Genomic DNA, 17,142 nt, shown 5'->3' with positions numbered 1-17,142 from the left:
CCGCTGCCCCGGGACGGGCCCGGCCCCGCTGCGGAGGACGCGGCCCCAGCGCCCGCACATCGGAGCTGCTCCGCGGGGCTCTGGGCGTGCCTGGAGGGGCTCATCAGCCCCGGTCACAGAATCCGGGTTGGATCTATCGCAGTCCAACTCCTTCGCCCCACGGTACGAGGGTACTTTCGCAGCATTCCAATATTCCTTACTGCTCACCGCACCAGGCACTCGTGTGCCACACGCAGCCGGGATGGTACAGACAGACTTCACTACAAATTCAGCCCTGCTCCTGAGAAAAACTCTAAAAACACTAAAACTCTAGAGAAAACTCTTAAACTAGAGAAAAACTCTAAAAAGAGCTCCATGAGGTTCAAATGGCTTTCTTGCAAAAATAGTTCTTCTGATATAGGTACTGAAATTACCAACAATTAAATATTTACATATCAAACAGGAAAAGCGTGGCCATGTCTTCAATCCATGTAATTTTTAATTCAGATTACCAGCATTATTAAATCAACTAACTATAACACATCCAGCAAGTTACAATGCATATGGTTCTTTTAGAAAGCTGTTCCAGTAAAAAAGATTAATTAATATACAGAGTGGAAATACACAATTACAGTCATTGCAGAACAGCCCCAAACAATCACAGCCAGGTAAATGTGTTTTTTCAGTTTTTGGATTCACTAATTGGTGTTCTCTAAAATGAAGTATGTAGTGAAGTTAAAACAGATGTGGAAAAGATCAACTAAAGTGACCAAGGCAGTGGAGCATCAAACTTACATGAGTAATACTAACATGAATACTAATATGAAAAGATGGGAACTCATCTTTGAGGCTTAGTTCAATCAAAGCTGAGATACAATCAATCGCAAAAGCAACTTGGTTGGAAAAGAAAAAATAAAAAGCAACTCACTGACTTCTGTAAGAACAAGTGACATTCACTGAAATAAAGAGGCCAGTTTAAAAGTGCTAAAAGTCCTTTACACAGTGCATGATATCTGTACTCTTTTGCCACAGGTGCTTATGGAGGCAGATTGTACTTGGAAATTCAAAAGAGACATGAAAAACTAATGGTGATATCGGAGAATAATAAAGACTGAGTCAAACTCTTTGACATCCTTAATCCAATGCCAGCTGCAACTGCACAACTGTGATGAGTGCAAACAGCAGTCATGGTCTTCCTAACAAATCCCTTCCTGTGACTGTGAGAGATGAAATGTGGGGCTCAAGCTCCAGGCTGGCCCAAGAAGGTGTTTTTATGTTTTTATGCCCCTGTGTGAGCTCTAAGACAGAAGTCACTGCAGCTGCACCACTGGTACAAAGCTGCAAAGCGAGTAATGGGTTTTGTGGTTCCTTTTTTTTGATTATTAAGAAACACTTTGTCACATTGCTCATTTTCCATTGTCCTGTGCAAAAGTACAGTCAGCACTATTACATTGAACAAACAGCACAAAAGATTTAAAAATAGCATAACGCGTGCCAGTTGGCCACCAAACAGGTTTGTTTTTAAAGGATATGCAAATCAGTGTCACCCTGACTATTATGAACAATTCTAAAACAAGTAGATATTAACAATGTTATAGGAATTAACTGTTGTGTCTCTTTTTCAGTAGAAAAATAATTTCTTCATTTCTCTTTTTACAGGCTCCACATTTGGCTTAACCCATAGTTCATCCAAAAGCCAAATGTTCGTTTTGGCTTCCATCAGAAGAGGCTGTTTTGTCCACTTACTCATGATTTGATGTAGTCAAAAAAAATAAGAATCAGACTTCAAAACCTAGAAAGAATGGCCTAAAGTACAATTAATTTTATTTGCCTTCTATTTTCAGAACCTGTGTGGCACCTTTTGATCCTAATTCCTCAAGAAATATGAAGTCCACAAACTTGAGAGCTATGTTTATGCTAAGGAAAACTAAGATTATTCTCATTTTCAATCAAAAGCCTATTTGAAACCTTGAGAAAATACCAGATATTGCAAAATAAATGCCAAAATTGGAAATATTGGAATAGAAACAACATAAGAGACATGGCTGAGTCTCGAGCTTGACTCAGAATCCTGGCCAGAATTTTCACAGCTAATAGAAGTAACCAGACACAGATTTCAGTCCATTCCTTCACACTGAGAAAACAAGCTGTGAAACTTCAGCTGACATCCAGATGTCCTCTAAATTATGCAGCTTTGATTCAAACTTGTGTTCAGTGTGATACCAGGAGAGAGGGAAATAGAAATATTTGATGTCAGCTTGAAGGCAGTTTGGATGATGCTCTCATTTGTTAGATGAAATAGCTTCTAGCTCTCCTGGTTTGAATGTGTTTCAGTGTTTTCCAGGAGTTTCCCAATAATCTAAGGCACAGTGGGTTTATCTCCCTTGCCATAAATTCAGCCTTAGTGTCACACTGGATGATTCTGGATCTTCCCACACTACCTCTGGGTTGTCATTTCTCAGTGGCAGTGGTGGGGTGGTGAAATTCCTTTCCCTCCTCTTCCACAGGAACCATTACATCATTCCCTGGAAAAGACTCTGTTTCCTGCTCTGGGTAATGCATTTCCAGTTCCTCTTCCATGCTTTCCTGGGCATCGAGGTTACTTTCACATCCTCTGACAGCACAGTTCTTGCCATTGGGCACTTCTGAAACAGACCCCACGATAACAGTGTCGGCCTTCATGATGTAGAGTTTTTCTGAGGAAGGAAAGAAATAGTGCTGAGCATGGTGAACAGTCACTGCTGCCCCAGAAATGGCTTTTTCATGTAACATTTTTATCAGGACTCTGGGCATTTCAGATTGAATAGATTGAGTTTCCATGGGATTAAGCCACTGAGCTAAAGGTGTGACTACAGGAAAAGACAGAGTGCAAAAGGCAGAAGACATTCATGAGAATCTGTAAGAAGAAACAACTAATTGGGATCTAGATGTAAAGAATCCAAGATTTATGTTCCTGCTGTTTCAAGAAACAACAGGATGTAAAAGAAACCTTTGGGTAAAGATCAGCACTGTACAGAAGTTCCGGGGTCTTAGGACCTGCAAAGAAATTAGTTTCTTTCTAGCTCAGAATAAACTACAAAATTTTCTGAATCTTGGGTCCAACTTGTTGTCTTTAGTCCTTCCCAGAAAGGTAAATAAGGCCTTTTCAATGGCTTGCACCACTGCACTTAATTCAGGAGGATGCTGCACTTCAGACACTGTAGGTTAATTGCTTGGAGATGTTTGGATATGGTAAATTAAATCATCACATTCATCCCAATCCATCACTCACAGTAAAAACAGAAAGGGTGTTTGGTTAGGAAAGGTCAGTTTTTGTAATATGTAAAATAATACCTTCAAATAACCTCAGAATTGGGTTTGGAAGCAGTGCCAGAATGTCTCAGATGGTGTCTCAGGTAACAATTCTCCCCCTGTGAATGAGCTCTTTGCCTGACTTTAACTCCCACCCTATGCCATGGTCAAAGACTTTACAGGAACACATTTCATTATTATGAAACCAGAGAAGAAAATGATAGCTAAGTACAATTCTCATTCAGTATTACAGCATCATCTTCCAGCAGACACATTCAAATTTCTTCTGTAAAATTTACATCTTCTAGAATGAAAAGGAGGAAGAAAGGAATCTTCTGTCAAATTCATAGTGACTAAGACAAACATGAAAAAAAAAAAAGAAAGCATTATATTCAAATGAATAGGTATTTTTGTGTCAAAGATCTGGAGATTCAGCACAATCTTTGTGAGGAGATCTGGACACTTTGAAGTTCAATAGTAATCTTGGAATGATACTATGTGCCATGTTTGAAAATTTGAAAAAAGAAGATGACAAAAGGAAAAAACAAAACAAAACCAAGACTCACCAATTCTGTTATTTGTGTGGTCTCTGACTCGAGAATCCACAGGGCAATCTGGGGCATTCCCACTGCTTGGTGTCACATCAGTCACACCCCAGTAAGGACTTTGTGCTTTTTCTGTGCTGGACACCAAGTTATTGTTGGTTTCCAAAGGAAGGGCTCTGTTAATTAACTCCTCCTCTTCTGGCCCACTGTCAGTGGTCAGTACGATCTTCTGCCAATACAAACAGGAGAGCAGAAGTGGGGTGAGTGTAAAAAACACTTTGGACACTGCAACAGGTCCACAGAATCCTCCTGTGGCAGTCAGGATAACAGAATGTACTTCCCAGCACCACTGTCCCAGGGAGTGAAACGTTCCAAAGTATCTGGCAGGTCTGGGAACTTCAAAACAGGCTCCTGCATCACTTAAAACCCTATTTCAAAATACTGTTTCTAAGCTGAATTCACAGATTTCTAATCACATTTTCAGGAATGTACCTCCTTTCCACTAAAGAAAATATGTTTTAGCTACCTCTTGAACTTTGCAAAGACCTGTCATGCTCCTATGGAAGGATAGAACAAGCCAGAGGCCAAACTGATTTAACTTCAAAATGCACTTGCCTCAGCAGAACATCAGGTAGAAGAAACAAGCTCAGATGACCTAATACATGAAGAATTAATTATAAGCAGTTCTTTAAAAGAGGAATCAAAATCTGAGAGAAGCTAAAGGTCCTATATCACAATTTTCTGATGGTTCTGATCTTCTGTTTCCACAAGGTTGGGAAAGAAAAAAAAATTTAAAATGTGATTTTATAACCCTTGCTCATGTCTGACTCTCTACAGAGGCAAGAATTGAAGCTCCTCACAATTCAGGAATTAACAATTACACACTGAAATTATGACAGCTGATTGCAACCAGAGTAACTGGAAAAAGCAGTATCTTGTGTGTGTGTAGATGCACAACATTTAAGAGCAAACTCATTTAAAAACAACAACAAAAAAATAACAGTCTGAAGAGTGGTTTAGCAGATCTGGACATTTAAAGATAACAAGCCTAATAAACTGAGAAGATTTAGAGAATGAAAGTGGCTGTAATTTCACTGACAGAGGGGAAATCAAACCGAGCTGTGACCATTTCAGCAGCTGAGGAACTGCTTTCTGTTGTTGCCACATTAACTGATGTTTGTCCTGCTCATCTGCAAACTGTCCTGTGACACCAGGAGCTTGTCCTGAAGGAATGACAAACCAAACCCACTGTGTACCCATATCATAGCCATGCCAAACCCTGCAGAGGGAAGGGGATGTGGAGAATGAGAGAAGAAAAGCACAAATCCCATCTGTGTGACTGGAGCAGTAAGATCAAATGGGACTGACACACACAAAGTTCTCCCAGAAGGAAGAAAAGGCATGTTCATCCTGTGATTTCAGATCTTGTCCCATGGAGTGCACCACAAATTGCTGAACACCAAACCAAATCCCCTCACAAGCAAGATTGGCGGCATCCCATTATTTAACAGCACAGATGTGTGTATTTTATCAGCCCAAAATATGAAGATATCAGGTCCTAATACACCTCATCCAACCTAAATGATTACATATTGTAGAGGGAAGTCCAAACTGAAAGGCTGGCACTTCTTGGACATTTGAAAAGAACATTTACTTTGGCATGGAAAGCAATCTGGTTTGGAATATTGTTCACACTTACTGCACATTTGTTCACGAGATCCGACCCTGCAGTGGAAAGCAAAAACATTATCAGAAGAAAGCTCATACAATCCCAAGAATGTTGATATATGCTCTGAAAGATCACCTAGCAATGTGCTTCCTAAACCACTCCACATGCATGATGCTTCTCTTAAAACTCAGGGCACACTGAAATGACACTCCTGAGGTGAAGCAGTGACAGGTTGCTGCCAAGACTGTGAGACCTTTCTGTCTCCTTCTGCATCACTGTCCCCACACCACAACTAGTATTCATCTTATGAAAAAAATGAACTGATGAAACTGCCTAGATAAGCACAAGACAAGCTTATTAAAAAGGAAAAAAAAGGAAAAAAATTGTTAATAACTTTCTACTGGATTAACAAGTTAGGTCAGTTCATCATATGGTCAGATGATTATTAAGGGGGTGGGATTTTATGGGTAGTTCTATTAATGATCCCAGGGAACACTGGGCAAAGAAGAGAGGTGAGGAGGAGGGAGTGTACAACATTCTGCAGCACCATGAAAGGTGGATGGGCTCAGACCTGCTGTCTAATTTCACCCTGATGTGCAATCACCTTTATTTTCAGAGCAACAGCTCTGTGATGCTACACAGTAACAGTTTCTATTGTGCAAGGCAAGTGAGGGAGAAAAAAAATCCTTTTTGAGAAAATTAAGCTGCACACAAGAGGTTTTAAAGTGTATTCCTGAATGAATGAATATAAAAAGCTCTGCTGTGTGGTGATTAGGATCTGACACAACAGAGAATAGATCTGTCAGTGGCAGTGGAATTGCTGAGAAGGGATCAGCTAAATGGGTAAAATGTTTGCACTTCCTGGGATCTGGACAGGATTTTTTCTGAACATATTTCTCCAGTATTTGAGTGCCCTAAAATCAGTCAGGCGTTTTCCAGCACTGACACATCACCTGCCGTGGGAGCGAAGTGCCATCTGGTGGCACCTGGACACATCCAGCGTGTCCCCTGCCTGCTCAGGAGGAACAGGAGTGGCCTCTTGCATGGCAGCAGGGACACAGGGACACATTTTTAAATTAAAACTCTATAAAATAAAATCCCACGTTTAGCTATCCACTTATTCTTCAGACAGAGGGATGGCACTGCTGGCCCACCAGTCACTCACCTTGAGATTTGAGCGTGTATTTGTGAGCAATGACCGAGTCCAGATGTGCTGATAAAAGAAACCTTTCATTTAGTCAAACTCACCATGGAGCCTGAGGGCTCCAACAGCTTCACCACACCCACAGATCTACAACCAACCAACAGCATGCACATCCTGCCTTCTATAAAAGAGGGAATGTGGTTTTGCAGGCACACCCCACATGGAACTCTAGGCAAAGCTGTGGGGAGTCAGTGTCAGTAAAAATCACCCTTCCTCTTATGCTCAAAGCCCAGTCCTGTTCCCAGAACCAAAAACTACTCACACAACACTTCAGGTATCATTTAATACAAGTGTCTGTGCTGAGAGAATAAACTTTCCCTTTCCCCACCTGTGGGTCTCCCACCCGCTTCCCTCCAGAAATTCCCAGCTGCCTCCATCTCTCATGTTCTCCAACATCCTGCATGAGCAGCTTGCCTTAAACCCTTATCTGGCCTGTAGAGAACATTCTCTTCCCCAATGACCTCCACAAATATCCCCACATTTGAGTTTCCCACCTGCTGTTTGGCAGATCAAACAGCACATCACCTGTTACAGCTTGAAAAACTCACACTTTCTTCTGAGGACGAGGATCCGCTTCTTGCAAACCTTCCATTTCCAAAATATCAGCATGCCCCCAAGAAGCACTGCCACAGAGAGAACCACTGCCCACAGCACTACACCTACAGCACACAGAGGGAGCACAGAGAAAAGGCAGAGGGGAAACCCTGAGTACATCCCTGTGTTTGAACAGACATCATTTCACAAATCAGAGGGGATTTGCAGGAAGTTCCCACATAAAAATTGTGTTTGCCAAAGATACTTTCAAATAAAAAGTGCTAGAGAGAGTAAGTGCTGTCTTTGTTACCTCCTGTTGTCATCTCCCCCTTAGCTGAGGTGGGAGAAGTGCCAGCCTGGGCTTTCTCCTCGGGGGTCGAACTGGGATTTTCAGTTGTTGTGACACTTAGAAGGTCACCACTAGCAGAGGTCACCAGGTTCTCCTTAAACATCCTCAGGTCAAAGTTATTTGTTTCATTGCTGAATCTCATAGACAAAGTGCTTGGGGTGAGGTAAGTGGGCAGCTGGTCCAGGCAAACTTGATCATGTGTGGCATTTCCTTTCCTTAGCGTTACTTTGTTCAACTTGGCACAGCTGGGAATGAAAAGGAACAGGTATCACTGCCGTGGTACAAGGTACAAGTGTTTTCCCTGTGACAAACATCCCCTTGGTCATTTTTGTACCAACTGCAGTTATTGCTTTTGCTGTAAAAGTCATTATTCTTCTCATCCCTGTGGCACTAACTCTTGGCCTGGATGCAGAGCTGCTGCTCGCACAGGTGTGCAATTCCACTGTACTTAGTAAACTAAAAATGAGACAAGCAGGATTCCTTCCTTCCCTTGCTCCTCCAGCCCAGAGCTGAGGCCTTCTAACCTCTGCACATGAACCCAAAGTGATTCCCGTGCTTCTGAGATGAATTTGTACACTTTGCACCAGAAGTGACATACTCTATTTCATCCTTCATTCATTTCAGTTAATTTGTCAGTCCCATTAAAGAAGCACAGACTCACTTGGTGTGGGGTTTGCAGGTGTCTGTGCTGGAGTTTTGATCAGAGAAGGTCCCAGGAGGGCACTCTTCACAAGTGACATCATTTGTTGAGGTGCCTGAATAAAAATAACGACTGAGAACCGTCCAAATAAAACACACCAGACCTGTGGCCAGGACCAGGAAAGGTTATCTGGGCAGGCAGGACTTCCTACCCCTGATTTTGACTCCAAAGCCAGGCCTGCAAGCAGAGTGGAGCTGGCAGCGAGTGCAGGTGTTCTCGACAGTCATCCTGCAGAACAGGCCGGGCCGGCACTCGCACGTGCGGCTGGAGTTGAAGGAGCAGGGCTGCTTCTCCACCAGGTCCGTGTCTGTGGGCAAGGAACGTGCAGTGACAAAGGATCACCTTGCAAGGGAAGGGTGAAGTGGGGCCAAAGCTGAGCAACACCAGGTCTAAGGCTCAGGAAGAAGAAAAAGGTGCTGCTCCTCCTCATGATCACAGAGTGGTTTGGGCTGAAGATGAGTTTAGCACTGATCTCATCCCACCCCCTCCATGGGCAGGGACACCTCTCACTGTCCCAGGCTGCTCCAAGCCCTGTCCAACCTGGCCTTGGACACTTCCAGGGATCCAGGGGCAGCCACAGCTTCTCTGTGCCAGGGCCTCACACCCTCACAGGGGAACTATTTCCTCCTGGTATCTGATCTAAACCTGCCCTCTTTCAGTTTAAAGCCAGATGATGGTAATTGAGGTCATGAATAATTAGAGAAACCTGTAGATAATAGCTTTAAATGGGCAGAAAGCAGAAACCAGATTGGGATAGAATTGGAGGAGGAGAATTTTTAGGTAGTCCCAGGAAACACAAGAAGTAACATGGATGAAGTGCAAGGTAACATTCTGCTGTTTAACTCAGTAACCAAGGATGGATAATTTTGCTGTGGAAATTCTAAATGAATAAAATAAAAATTAAGTGTAAATATAATATACAGTGACAGAATGTAACTGTGAGGTATGTGTGGGGAAAAGGAAACCTTTTGAGCATGACACACAGGCATCACATCGTGGCTTTGGGGACACATTGTTCAAATATTGATCAGGTCCACATGTCATGCAGTCTTCAGCTGGATCCCGAGGACATGCTTTCTTTTTAACATAGCCTGGAGGAAAAAAAAACCAAAATATACAAAATACCTATCCAAAATGGGCAGAAAAGCATCCTGAAATGTTCTTGTCTGCTCGTTTACCTGTTAGACACATTACCACAGTCTTCTCTTTGTCATTTGCTTTCTCTAGGACATTTTTGCCTTTCCCATTCAAGTGTAAGGTGCAGGGCCAGGACATAATCCCAGCTGGAATGGACTGCTGTGGAATGGGCAGATGGCAAGTCATGTGCTGCCAGAAAAGTCAGCCAAGTCTCCATGAGGACCATTGTCCTGCCATTATTAAGCTCCCAGGGAAATGGGTTTCAAGTTTCCTTCCTTTAATTAAAAGGACTTTTAGAAAAGCTCCTCTTTCTTTGCAGTGAGCAGCTGAGTTAGGATTAGATATGAGCAGGTTATTGCTTAAAGGGGTAGTGGAGGATAAAGGTGGAAAAGATTCTTGTAACTTTTACAGTGGAGGAGTCCAGGACTGACATGAGAATTTAATCAAAATTCAAAGAATTTGAAGAAAATACAAAGAATCAGCAAAGGGGAACTGATGGATCCTGTGGCTCATTAGAGCCTGATGTAAATCAGATTTCTGCTTCTCACCCAACCTCACCATGACATCCCTCATGCCAGGAGCTTTGGCAAAGTATGGTTTTGAAGAAGAAAAGAGCTTTTCTTGAGACTGTCAAAGTCACATCCCCACCCATTATTTTCTTTTATTGGACCATTTTCTCCATCCCTTGCTCTGATTTACACCTGAACAGCTGAAGGACTCTAGTGGTGTGGCCAGCAGCACAGGATATCCCAGTGGGAATCCTGATGGAACTGGATGCAAATGCTGGCAATCAAACACTACAGGAGCACAAATACAGCTCAGGAATTTCCTTTAAGAAAAACAAAAGAAAAGACTTCTGCAAGAAGATACAGATGGTGGTGAAGTTCCACAAAATACCCACCCCACTGAGGGGGTTTTGGCCAGTGGGGCAGTTTCAGACATTTCCACAACTCCTGTCTCACCAAGGTTCCTTTGAGTCCCACCCAGCTTCTAACACAGCTCAATGGTCCCCTGACCAGGGCCTGTTCCTCACCTGAGACACTTTCCAAACTGCTGTGACTACGAGAATGATGTCAGATTTTCCATACCTTCATTTCATATTTTTTTATCTCTGAGAAGAAACTCATTTAGGCAAATTTCACTTTGCTAATTCACCCCCGGGGGCAAGTTTGAAATGAATTCTTTGACCTGGCTAAATCAGTGTCAAGTGAAGTGATAAAATCCCATATAAATTCTATCACATGATCTGGTTTGCATGCAGACTGCACAGGAGCAGAAGAGTGGAGAAGAGATTCACATCTGGAGCCACATTAGCCAGTGATTCATGAAACTGCCCTTTTCTTCAGGGACAAAACACAACCCTGCAGACACACAGGCTGTCTCTGTGAGAGGGGCTCCATGCAAATTGGACTGAATTCTAAACATACCTGAGGGACACTGGAAACAGCAGTTTTGTGAAGTTTCATCATAGAACCAATTCTCTAGTGTGTCACAGGAATGAGGTGGGGTTAATGATGTCTAGAAATTGAAAGAGACAAAAGACACAATTAGAAAACAACTAATTCTGTACTAGAGCAGATCCCAATGCCTGCCTCAAGCAATGGCAGTTGCAGATGGTAAGGAAAAGCCCACAGCTTTTCTGAAAATCCAAGTATCCCCAAAGCAAATAAATTATTGTCTGTATTTCCTTTATTTGCAGTTAGCAAATTAAAAAAAAATAATAAAAGGATAAAAATTACTGTCCTCAAATGACTTCATGTTAGTTGGAGCTAAGGAATTTTTTAGGGAAAGGAATAAAATCCCCAACATCTGTAACAGATTTCCAGCTCTGTGTGCACTGGAGTAAGAGGTGATACCATATTCAGCATCATTTAAATCCACATAGATTTGGTGTAATCCACAGAGGTCGTTCCTGTTTGCAGCATACAAGTTTTCTGTTACTTATGCAGTCACACTGTTTGAATTTAACAACCTAAAATTATTATAAACCAATAAATTATTTGACTTATTATTCAGGGACAAATCCTACAAGAAGTTTTTGCCTTGAAAAGAATGCTGCAAATACTCCCACAATGAACCCCTTATTCAAATAACTGATCCCACTTCTGTTGTGAGTGAAGGTTTTCAGAAATAACCTTTCACCACTACATAACCAATATTTATTTAGTTAAAAAAAAAAAAACAACACCACAAAATAGCTTTGATTTTAGCTTACAAAATGAGACTCAGCTACAGCTTGTAACAAGAAGCACATAATTAGTTTTTGTACGGCTGGGCCACTACATGCTCTGGGAAATTACAGTGCTACAAGTGTTCTGATGAGATAATCTGATTTTTGAATTTGGCATCTCCCTTAAGAATCCCCTAAAAATGTTGTTATCTGAATTTCATTTTCAGTATTTACTACAAGATATGAACAGTGATTTGTTGGTTGGTTTTTGTTTTTTTTTTGGTAAAGAATTGCTAAACAGATTCCCCAGAGATTTTCCCACACGATACTGGTAGAGCAGTTAAATATTTCAGAAACTCTAGATCTCACTTTCTGCTGATGAATTTCCCACTGGTCTTTGAAACACTGCTTGCTGTCACCTGTTCCCTCTGTGCACTGTGCAGAATCTCACTGCCTAACTCATTCCACAGCCTGCTCTCCTGTTTAATATACACAAAACAAATTTATTTAACTCCCATCAGGAAAACAGGAACTTTCAGTCAAGGAGGAAATGAACAGAAGAACCCCAAATACCCAATTTTTCCTTCCTGGTTCTCCTGGGCAACCAACTCTGGCTGCAAATGAAGCTGAACTTTAAATAAGAGTACAAACCCTTATTATTGAATTACTTATGCAGCACATAAGGTTTCAGTTTATTTAATTGTCTGTTTTGGGGTTTAAATAAAAGAATAGTGTCTGTGTAAAAATGTGAGAGAACAGCTTTTAAAAAATTTACCTTGCCAGGAATATGAAAATCAGGAGTTTAGTATTAGATTCTGCTCCTGGTTCCAGCAGTGCACATTCTGATTATGAATTTGACCTGATGGTAGTGCAGTGATAAATCACTGCATGAACTAGGCCTACAAACTAAATAAATTATGCAGATATAGATATGAGAGAGTACTCAACCTTATTTTCCCCCTTTCCACGGGAGGGCAGCTCTGCACTGCAGCCACCTGCCTTATCCAGGTCATCCATGGCTCCTCCACAAATGCTGCTGTCAAAGCTTTGTAGCCACCTGAGCTCTTACTGAGCCAAACCCAAGGTGCTCTGCTGGGAGAGGAATTTTAATAAATCACAGCAGGATGTTTGTGACTGAGAAAACGCCTTCTGAAGACCCCACTGCTTCTAACCCAGAAGCAAAATGCCTGTGATGTGTTCAGTAGAGGTGTTTCAGGAGTATAAAAATTAGTGTAGATCCTTTCAGTGATAAATAATCTTCATATCAATGCTCAGCATCAGTCACCATGCCCCCATCCTTGGCTTCTTTTTCCCTCCAGTTCTGAAGCAGTCTGACTCCTTCAACAGCAGCACAATGAGGCAAAGTTCTGCTCTTAACTCAGCAGGAAGGTTTGTCCCCAGCATTCTCTAAGGAGTCAGTGAAGAAGTACCAGTTTTATTGCAATGGCAGCTGCTCTTGCCATTAGAACTTCTGTTTGTTAATGTGTATTATTAAAAATCCCTTTAACATTCGAGGAAGATCACACACACACTGGAGCAAGGCTGTGGTGGACAGAAGGTCTTTATTCTTCTCTCTGACTTTCTCTTCAAATAAAAGTTTTGGATTTAGCAGGAGCTGGAATGCATCTTGTGTAAGGAAAGACGACAATTCCTCTCCTGCTTGCACTGCTCTGTGACAGATGCACAGGGAGGCACTGGTTTTGAGATTTCAGCAAGTCAACTATTTTATTTTCTTTTCTGAATGCACTGCAGATCAAGGACTAATTAAATAAAGCAAACATACAGATCAGAAGTATTTGGGTTTTTCAACACTTGCTTGAGAGAATTTGTTCCAGAAAATGGGCTTTTTATAGCTCTTCTCACTTTCCTTATTTCTGCAAAAATGTTTGCTATTCCAGTTTAAATAATGGCAGTTGTAAAGGTGGTGCTGAATTCAGTGGGCAACTCTGCAATTCAGTCAGGACAAGGCTTGACTCATTTATTTATGGTTTTTTGAACTCATAGAGAAAAAGTGATTGTGAGGCAGACTAAGAAATTGGCTTGCTACAAATGAGCTGTAAGTCAGGAAGAAAGCATATTACCGTAAAAAAAAAAATAATCTACCAGCAGTGGCTATTCTAGAACTGACTAACACTGCAGCAAAACAGTTAACTGTCTGTCAAACTTCTATCCAAATTCTGACAGCACAGAGAGAGCTGATAATCTACAGCTTCAAGTAGCCAAGCTTCATTTGCTTGATATAAAGACATTATCAACAAGTGAGAATTTTCTGGCTATAAAAAGAAACAAAACCTAAATTGTGGACTGAGGTAAGATGGTTTAAAAATGTGACCAGGAAGCAGTGACTTGCTCACATGAGAGAGCATCACTTGTACTGCAGTAAAAGTATTGCTGTGAGAGAGGCAATGCAGGACAGAGCAAAGGCTGCTGCTTATGCCAACAATGTCTGTGCATTTATTCCAGGTAACTGATCACTTTACAGTGAGTCTGAATATTGACAATTAGTATCAAAAACCTAATTTTCTCTCTGCCACATTCATTTTGTGAACAAACCATCAAAAGTGATGTCAAAAAGCATCATCTTTTTGTTTGGCTTTCCTGCTAAAGCAGTCTGCCTTCAGCACATTGGCCAAGTTTATCTGAATGCCCTCCCAAACATTCCTCTGGTGAGCAAAGATTACAGACTCCACTCCCACAGAACACTCATCCCCCTGTACATCAGGAAGGAGACAGTGGCAGGACAGATAACCTGAGGAAAGTAAAACAAACTTGCAATGAGGGAGGGGAATTTACAACTAAAGACACAAGAGCAAACTCCTACTCTTACCAAAAGAAGGAGGATCTTTTTCAAAGGTCTATTAAGAGGATGCAGAATTTGGTTATTACCAAAGATTTAACTGGAGTCAGTGTCTTGTAAAAAAAAAAATCTGGCAGCCCAAGTGATGTGCTGGATTTTTCAGTTACTGTGTACAGACAGGTGTCTTAGGCTAATATATATTTGTATTTCTACTGTAAAGGAATATCCTCATTTCCAGTCCAACACTCCATGCAACTACTCACCTGCTTGACTTTACCACTGTAGCCTCTCTGTGCCTGACCTTTTTTCTTTTTTTTTTTTTAATGTGTATTTTAAAGCATCAGTCAAGGAAATCACCTGGATTTATGCCAGGTGCTGCGGGCTCACTGCCATGTGATCCCCAGGAGGAGGGGACAGGTCTCAGTCGGGGGGTGAGAGCAAACCCACAAGAGCTGATAAGATCAGAGCAGGGAGCTGGTGTGCATCTACTGCATCAGCTGAGTGCAGCCAGTGGGCTGTGCCTATTTAAAGTGATTTTTGATTCAGAATTAGTAGTGGATTCACGAGGAAGTCGGTGTCAGCAGGGTGAGGGGTGTAAAGGGAAAGGTCTATTATTGTTTAGCCTCTACACCTTTCAACTTGCCCCTCCTGATTTGCATCAGCAGAGTGGGCAGCAGCTCTGAACCAAGCTCTGCAAGCAATGTGCCTGTCACTGAGCACACAGGCAAAAATAAACCCCCAGCAACCTCAAACCTTCCCTCACTCCCCAGCTGTGCTGTCCTGGAGCTGCAGCAGCTCTAGCAGTGCCAACAGGATGCACATCACAGCTCACATCCCACACTCCTGCCTGTAAGGATCCCACAGAGGGCAAACTCTCCTGGCTGCTCTGCTTTATTTCCTGAGAGCTCTTCTCACCCTTTTCCCCCTGTGTTGCACAAACCCTGCTTCTGTGGACACCCAGCTGAAGGGCAGGATGGCTCTGCAGCCCAAGGTGCCCCAGACCTCACCAGGCTCCTGCGTCCTGCTGCAGGACCCTGGTGTCCCCCTGCCTTACCTGTGGGGCTGTGTGGATGTCCTGGAGGAGCAGCAGGAGCCCCAGTGCCAGGGGCAGGCTGCAGGCAGCCATCTGAGGTGCTGTTAAATGTCTCTGGCTCCCAGCATCGCAGGTGAGACAGACAGGTTGTTCCTTCCGGAGGCTGAGACCCTTCCAGGGTCCCACCAAGTCATGCTCCTTGCCTGTTCATTCAGTCCAGAGACATTCCAGCTGTTCAAGACAAGCAGGAGACAGGCTTTGAGACTCAATTGGGTTGAGAAAACAATTTAGAAGGAAGGGGGAGAGGGTCTTCCCCAAAAGAGAAAAGTAAAAATAGAACAAAAGTGCCTCGGTGTCCAGCCCCGGTGCTGTCAGCTCTGAGTCGGGTGTGAGAAGCAAGGTTGTGTCCCACGGCACAAGGCTGGCTGTGCAGGCTCCTGACTCATCTGGGCTGCCCTGAGAGAACACTTCACTACCCCAAAGCCTTGGACAGGCACAAGTCCAAGCCCTGCCCCATACAGCTGTCAATTTTTCGAGAGCTGCAGTCAAGCCTCAAGGAAGTTCCCAGTAAGAAACACTCTTTCAGTACACTCATTTTACTCCTGTTTGGATGAGTGGGTGAAGACTCACAATCAACCACAGTGACTCCTCTAAGTTTTAGGCTTTACACATTGCCACTTAAAACACCAGCATACTACAGACTTTCCCCTTGAGAAAACTTCCCTTTCCTCCAATCCCAAGAGAAACTAATTCCTCTTGATGACAATCATCCTGAAGACTTCTGCTCATTGTTTCACTCACTTCCATTTGTTACTCTGGTTTTTGTTCTGATGCCTGGAAATATTTCAGTTGGTTGAAGATGCCATGAAGCCTCCTTATCTGCCCTAGAAGTATTGTCAAAAGTGAAGGTTAGCCACTTCAAAAGGGCAAAGTGCCTTGAGAACCTCTGAGGTATACAGGAAAATAATGACAATTTGAATTCTCACACCTCTGGGTTGTTTTTTTCTTTGCTTCTCACCCTTATCATTAACAACAAAAGAAATGAGAAAATATTGAAAATCAGATAATGATGATTTTACTAAAGACCCATGGCTACATCACTGCCACCACAACCAAGCACCACAGATGAGCATTCCACAGGGACCCTGTGTAAATACCTTCAGCTCACAGCTGTGACAATTTTAACTGCCTCAATTTATTTCTCCAAAACTACACCACAGAAACCCCAGGCATTTTCAGCACACTGCACACTGTGTGTGACACACAATGAATCTCCTCTCCTCACTCTGCCAGGGCACTGCTCACTTCCTAAGCTCTCTTAGCTACAGAAGCTCTTGGGGTAGCTGTGCCTTATATGTCTAGAGACAATGAAGAATTTCAATGCCAGATTATTGCATTCATGATTTTCTTAATTAAGTAATGGGCTAGAACACACCTTAATCTTCTGTAGTAATATTCCATTAGGCAATTCTCCCAATTTATTAATGCAGTTTCAAATTACAGTAGTCAGAACAATTGATGAGATCTGTTTGTATTTTTTCCCTCCCCTCTGTGTTTTGCTTTTTTTTTCTCTTATCAGGCCCTATCCAAGTTTTTCTAGCAAAAGGACAGGCACCAACATCATAGAGAGCCTGGAAGGTTTAAGTTACCCTGCTGAAGTCAGAGTATCTGATGCAACAATCACTTATGTGAGTACAAAAATCTCAGTGTAAAAGACTTTTTTCCCAGAACTGG

General features: G+C 42.4%; 1 protein-coding gene across 1 annotated transcript; it reads right to left on the bottom strand.

Annotated features, from left to right (window-relative positions):
* Positions 1–478: 478 nt before the first annotated feature.
* On the bottom strand, positions 479–15,850 carry TNFRSF8 (TNF receptor superfamily member 8). The gene is made up of 12 exons (XM_014257231.2): positions 15,757–15,850; positions 15,430–15,639; positions 10,836–10,926; positions 9,237–9,362; positions 8,423–8,578; positions 8,233–8,326; positions 7,533–7,816; positions 7,237–7,347; positions 6,650–6,697; positions 5,515–5,540; positions 3,837–4,044; positions 479–2,675 (listed from the first exon to the last, which is right to left on the bottom strand). The coding sequence occupies exons 2-12, from the start codon at positions 15,499–15,501 to the stop codon at positions 2,431–2,433; spliced, it is 1,461 nt and encodes a 486-aa protein (XP_014112706.2). The 5' UTR covers positions 15,502–15,639; positions 15,757–15,850; the 3' UTR covers positions 479–2,430.
* Between the last annotated feature and the right edge of the window lie 1,292 nt (positions 15,851–17,142).

This window comes from Pseudopodoces humilis, chromosome 24 (assembly GCF_049639895.1).
Source record: "Pseudopodoces humilis isolate 2021_Gansu_Grassland_sample_001 chromosome 24, ASM4963989v1, whole genome shotgun sequence".
Lineage (NCBI taxonomy): Eukaryota > Metazoa > Chordata > Aves > Passeriformes > Paridae > Pseudopodoces > Pseudopodoces humilis.
The sequence above is the reverse complement of the archived record's forward strand: the minus strand, read 5'-3'. Positions and strand labels throughout refer to the sequence as shown.

Excerpts from the sequence above, each read along its gene's own strand:
- TNFRSF8 (XM_014257231.2), bottom strand. The coding sequence starts at position 15,501 with ATGGCTGCCTGCAGCCTGCCCCTGGCACTGGGGCTCCTGCTGCTCCTC. Across the intron at positions 7,348-7,532 it reads GGGGGAGATGACAACAGGAG|GTGTAGTGCTGTGGGCAGTG; the intron begins GTAACAAAGACA and ends TGTGTGCTGTAG. Across the intron at positions 4,045-5,514 it reads ATCTCGTGAACAAATGTGCA|AAGATCGTACTGACCACTGA; the intron begins GTAAGTGTGAAC and ends TTGTATTGGCAG.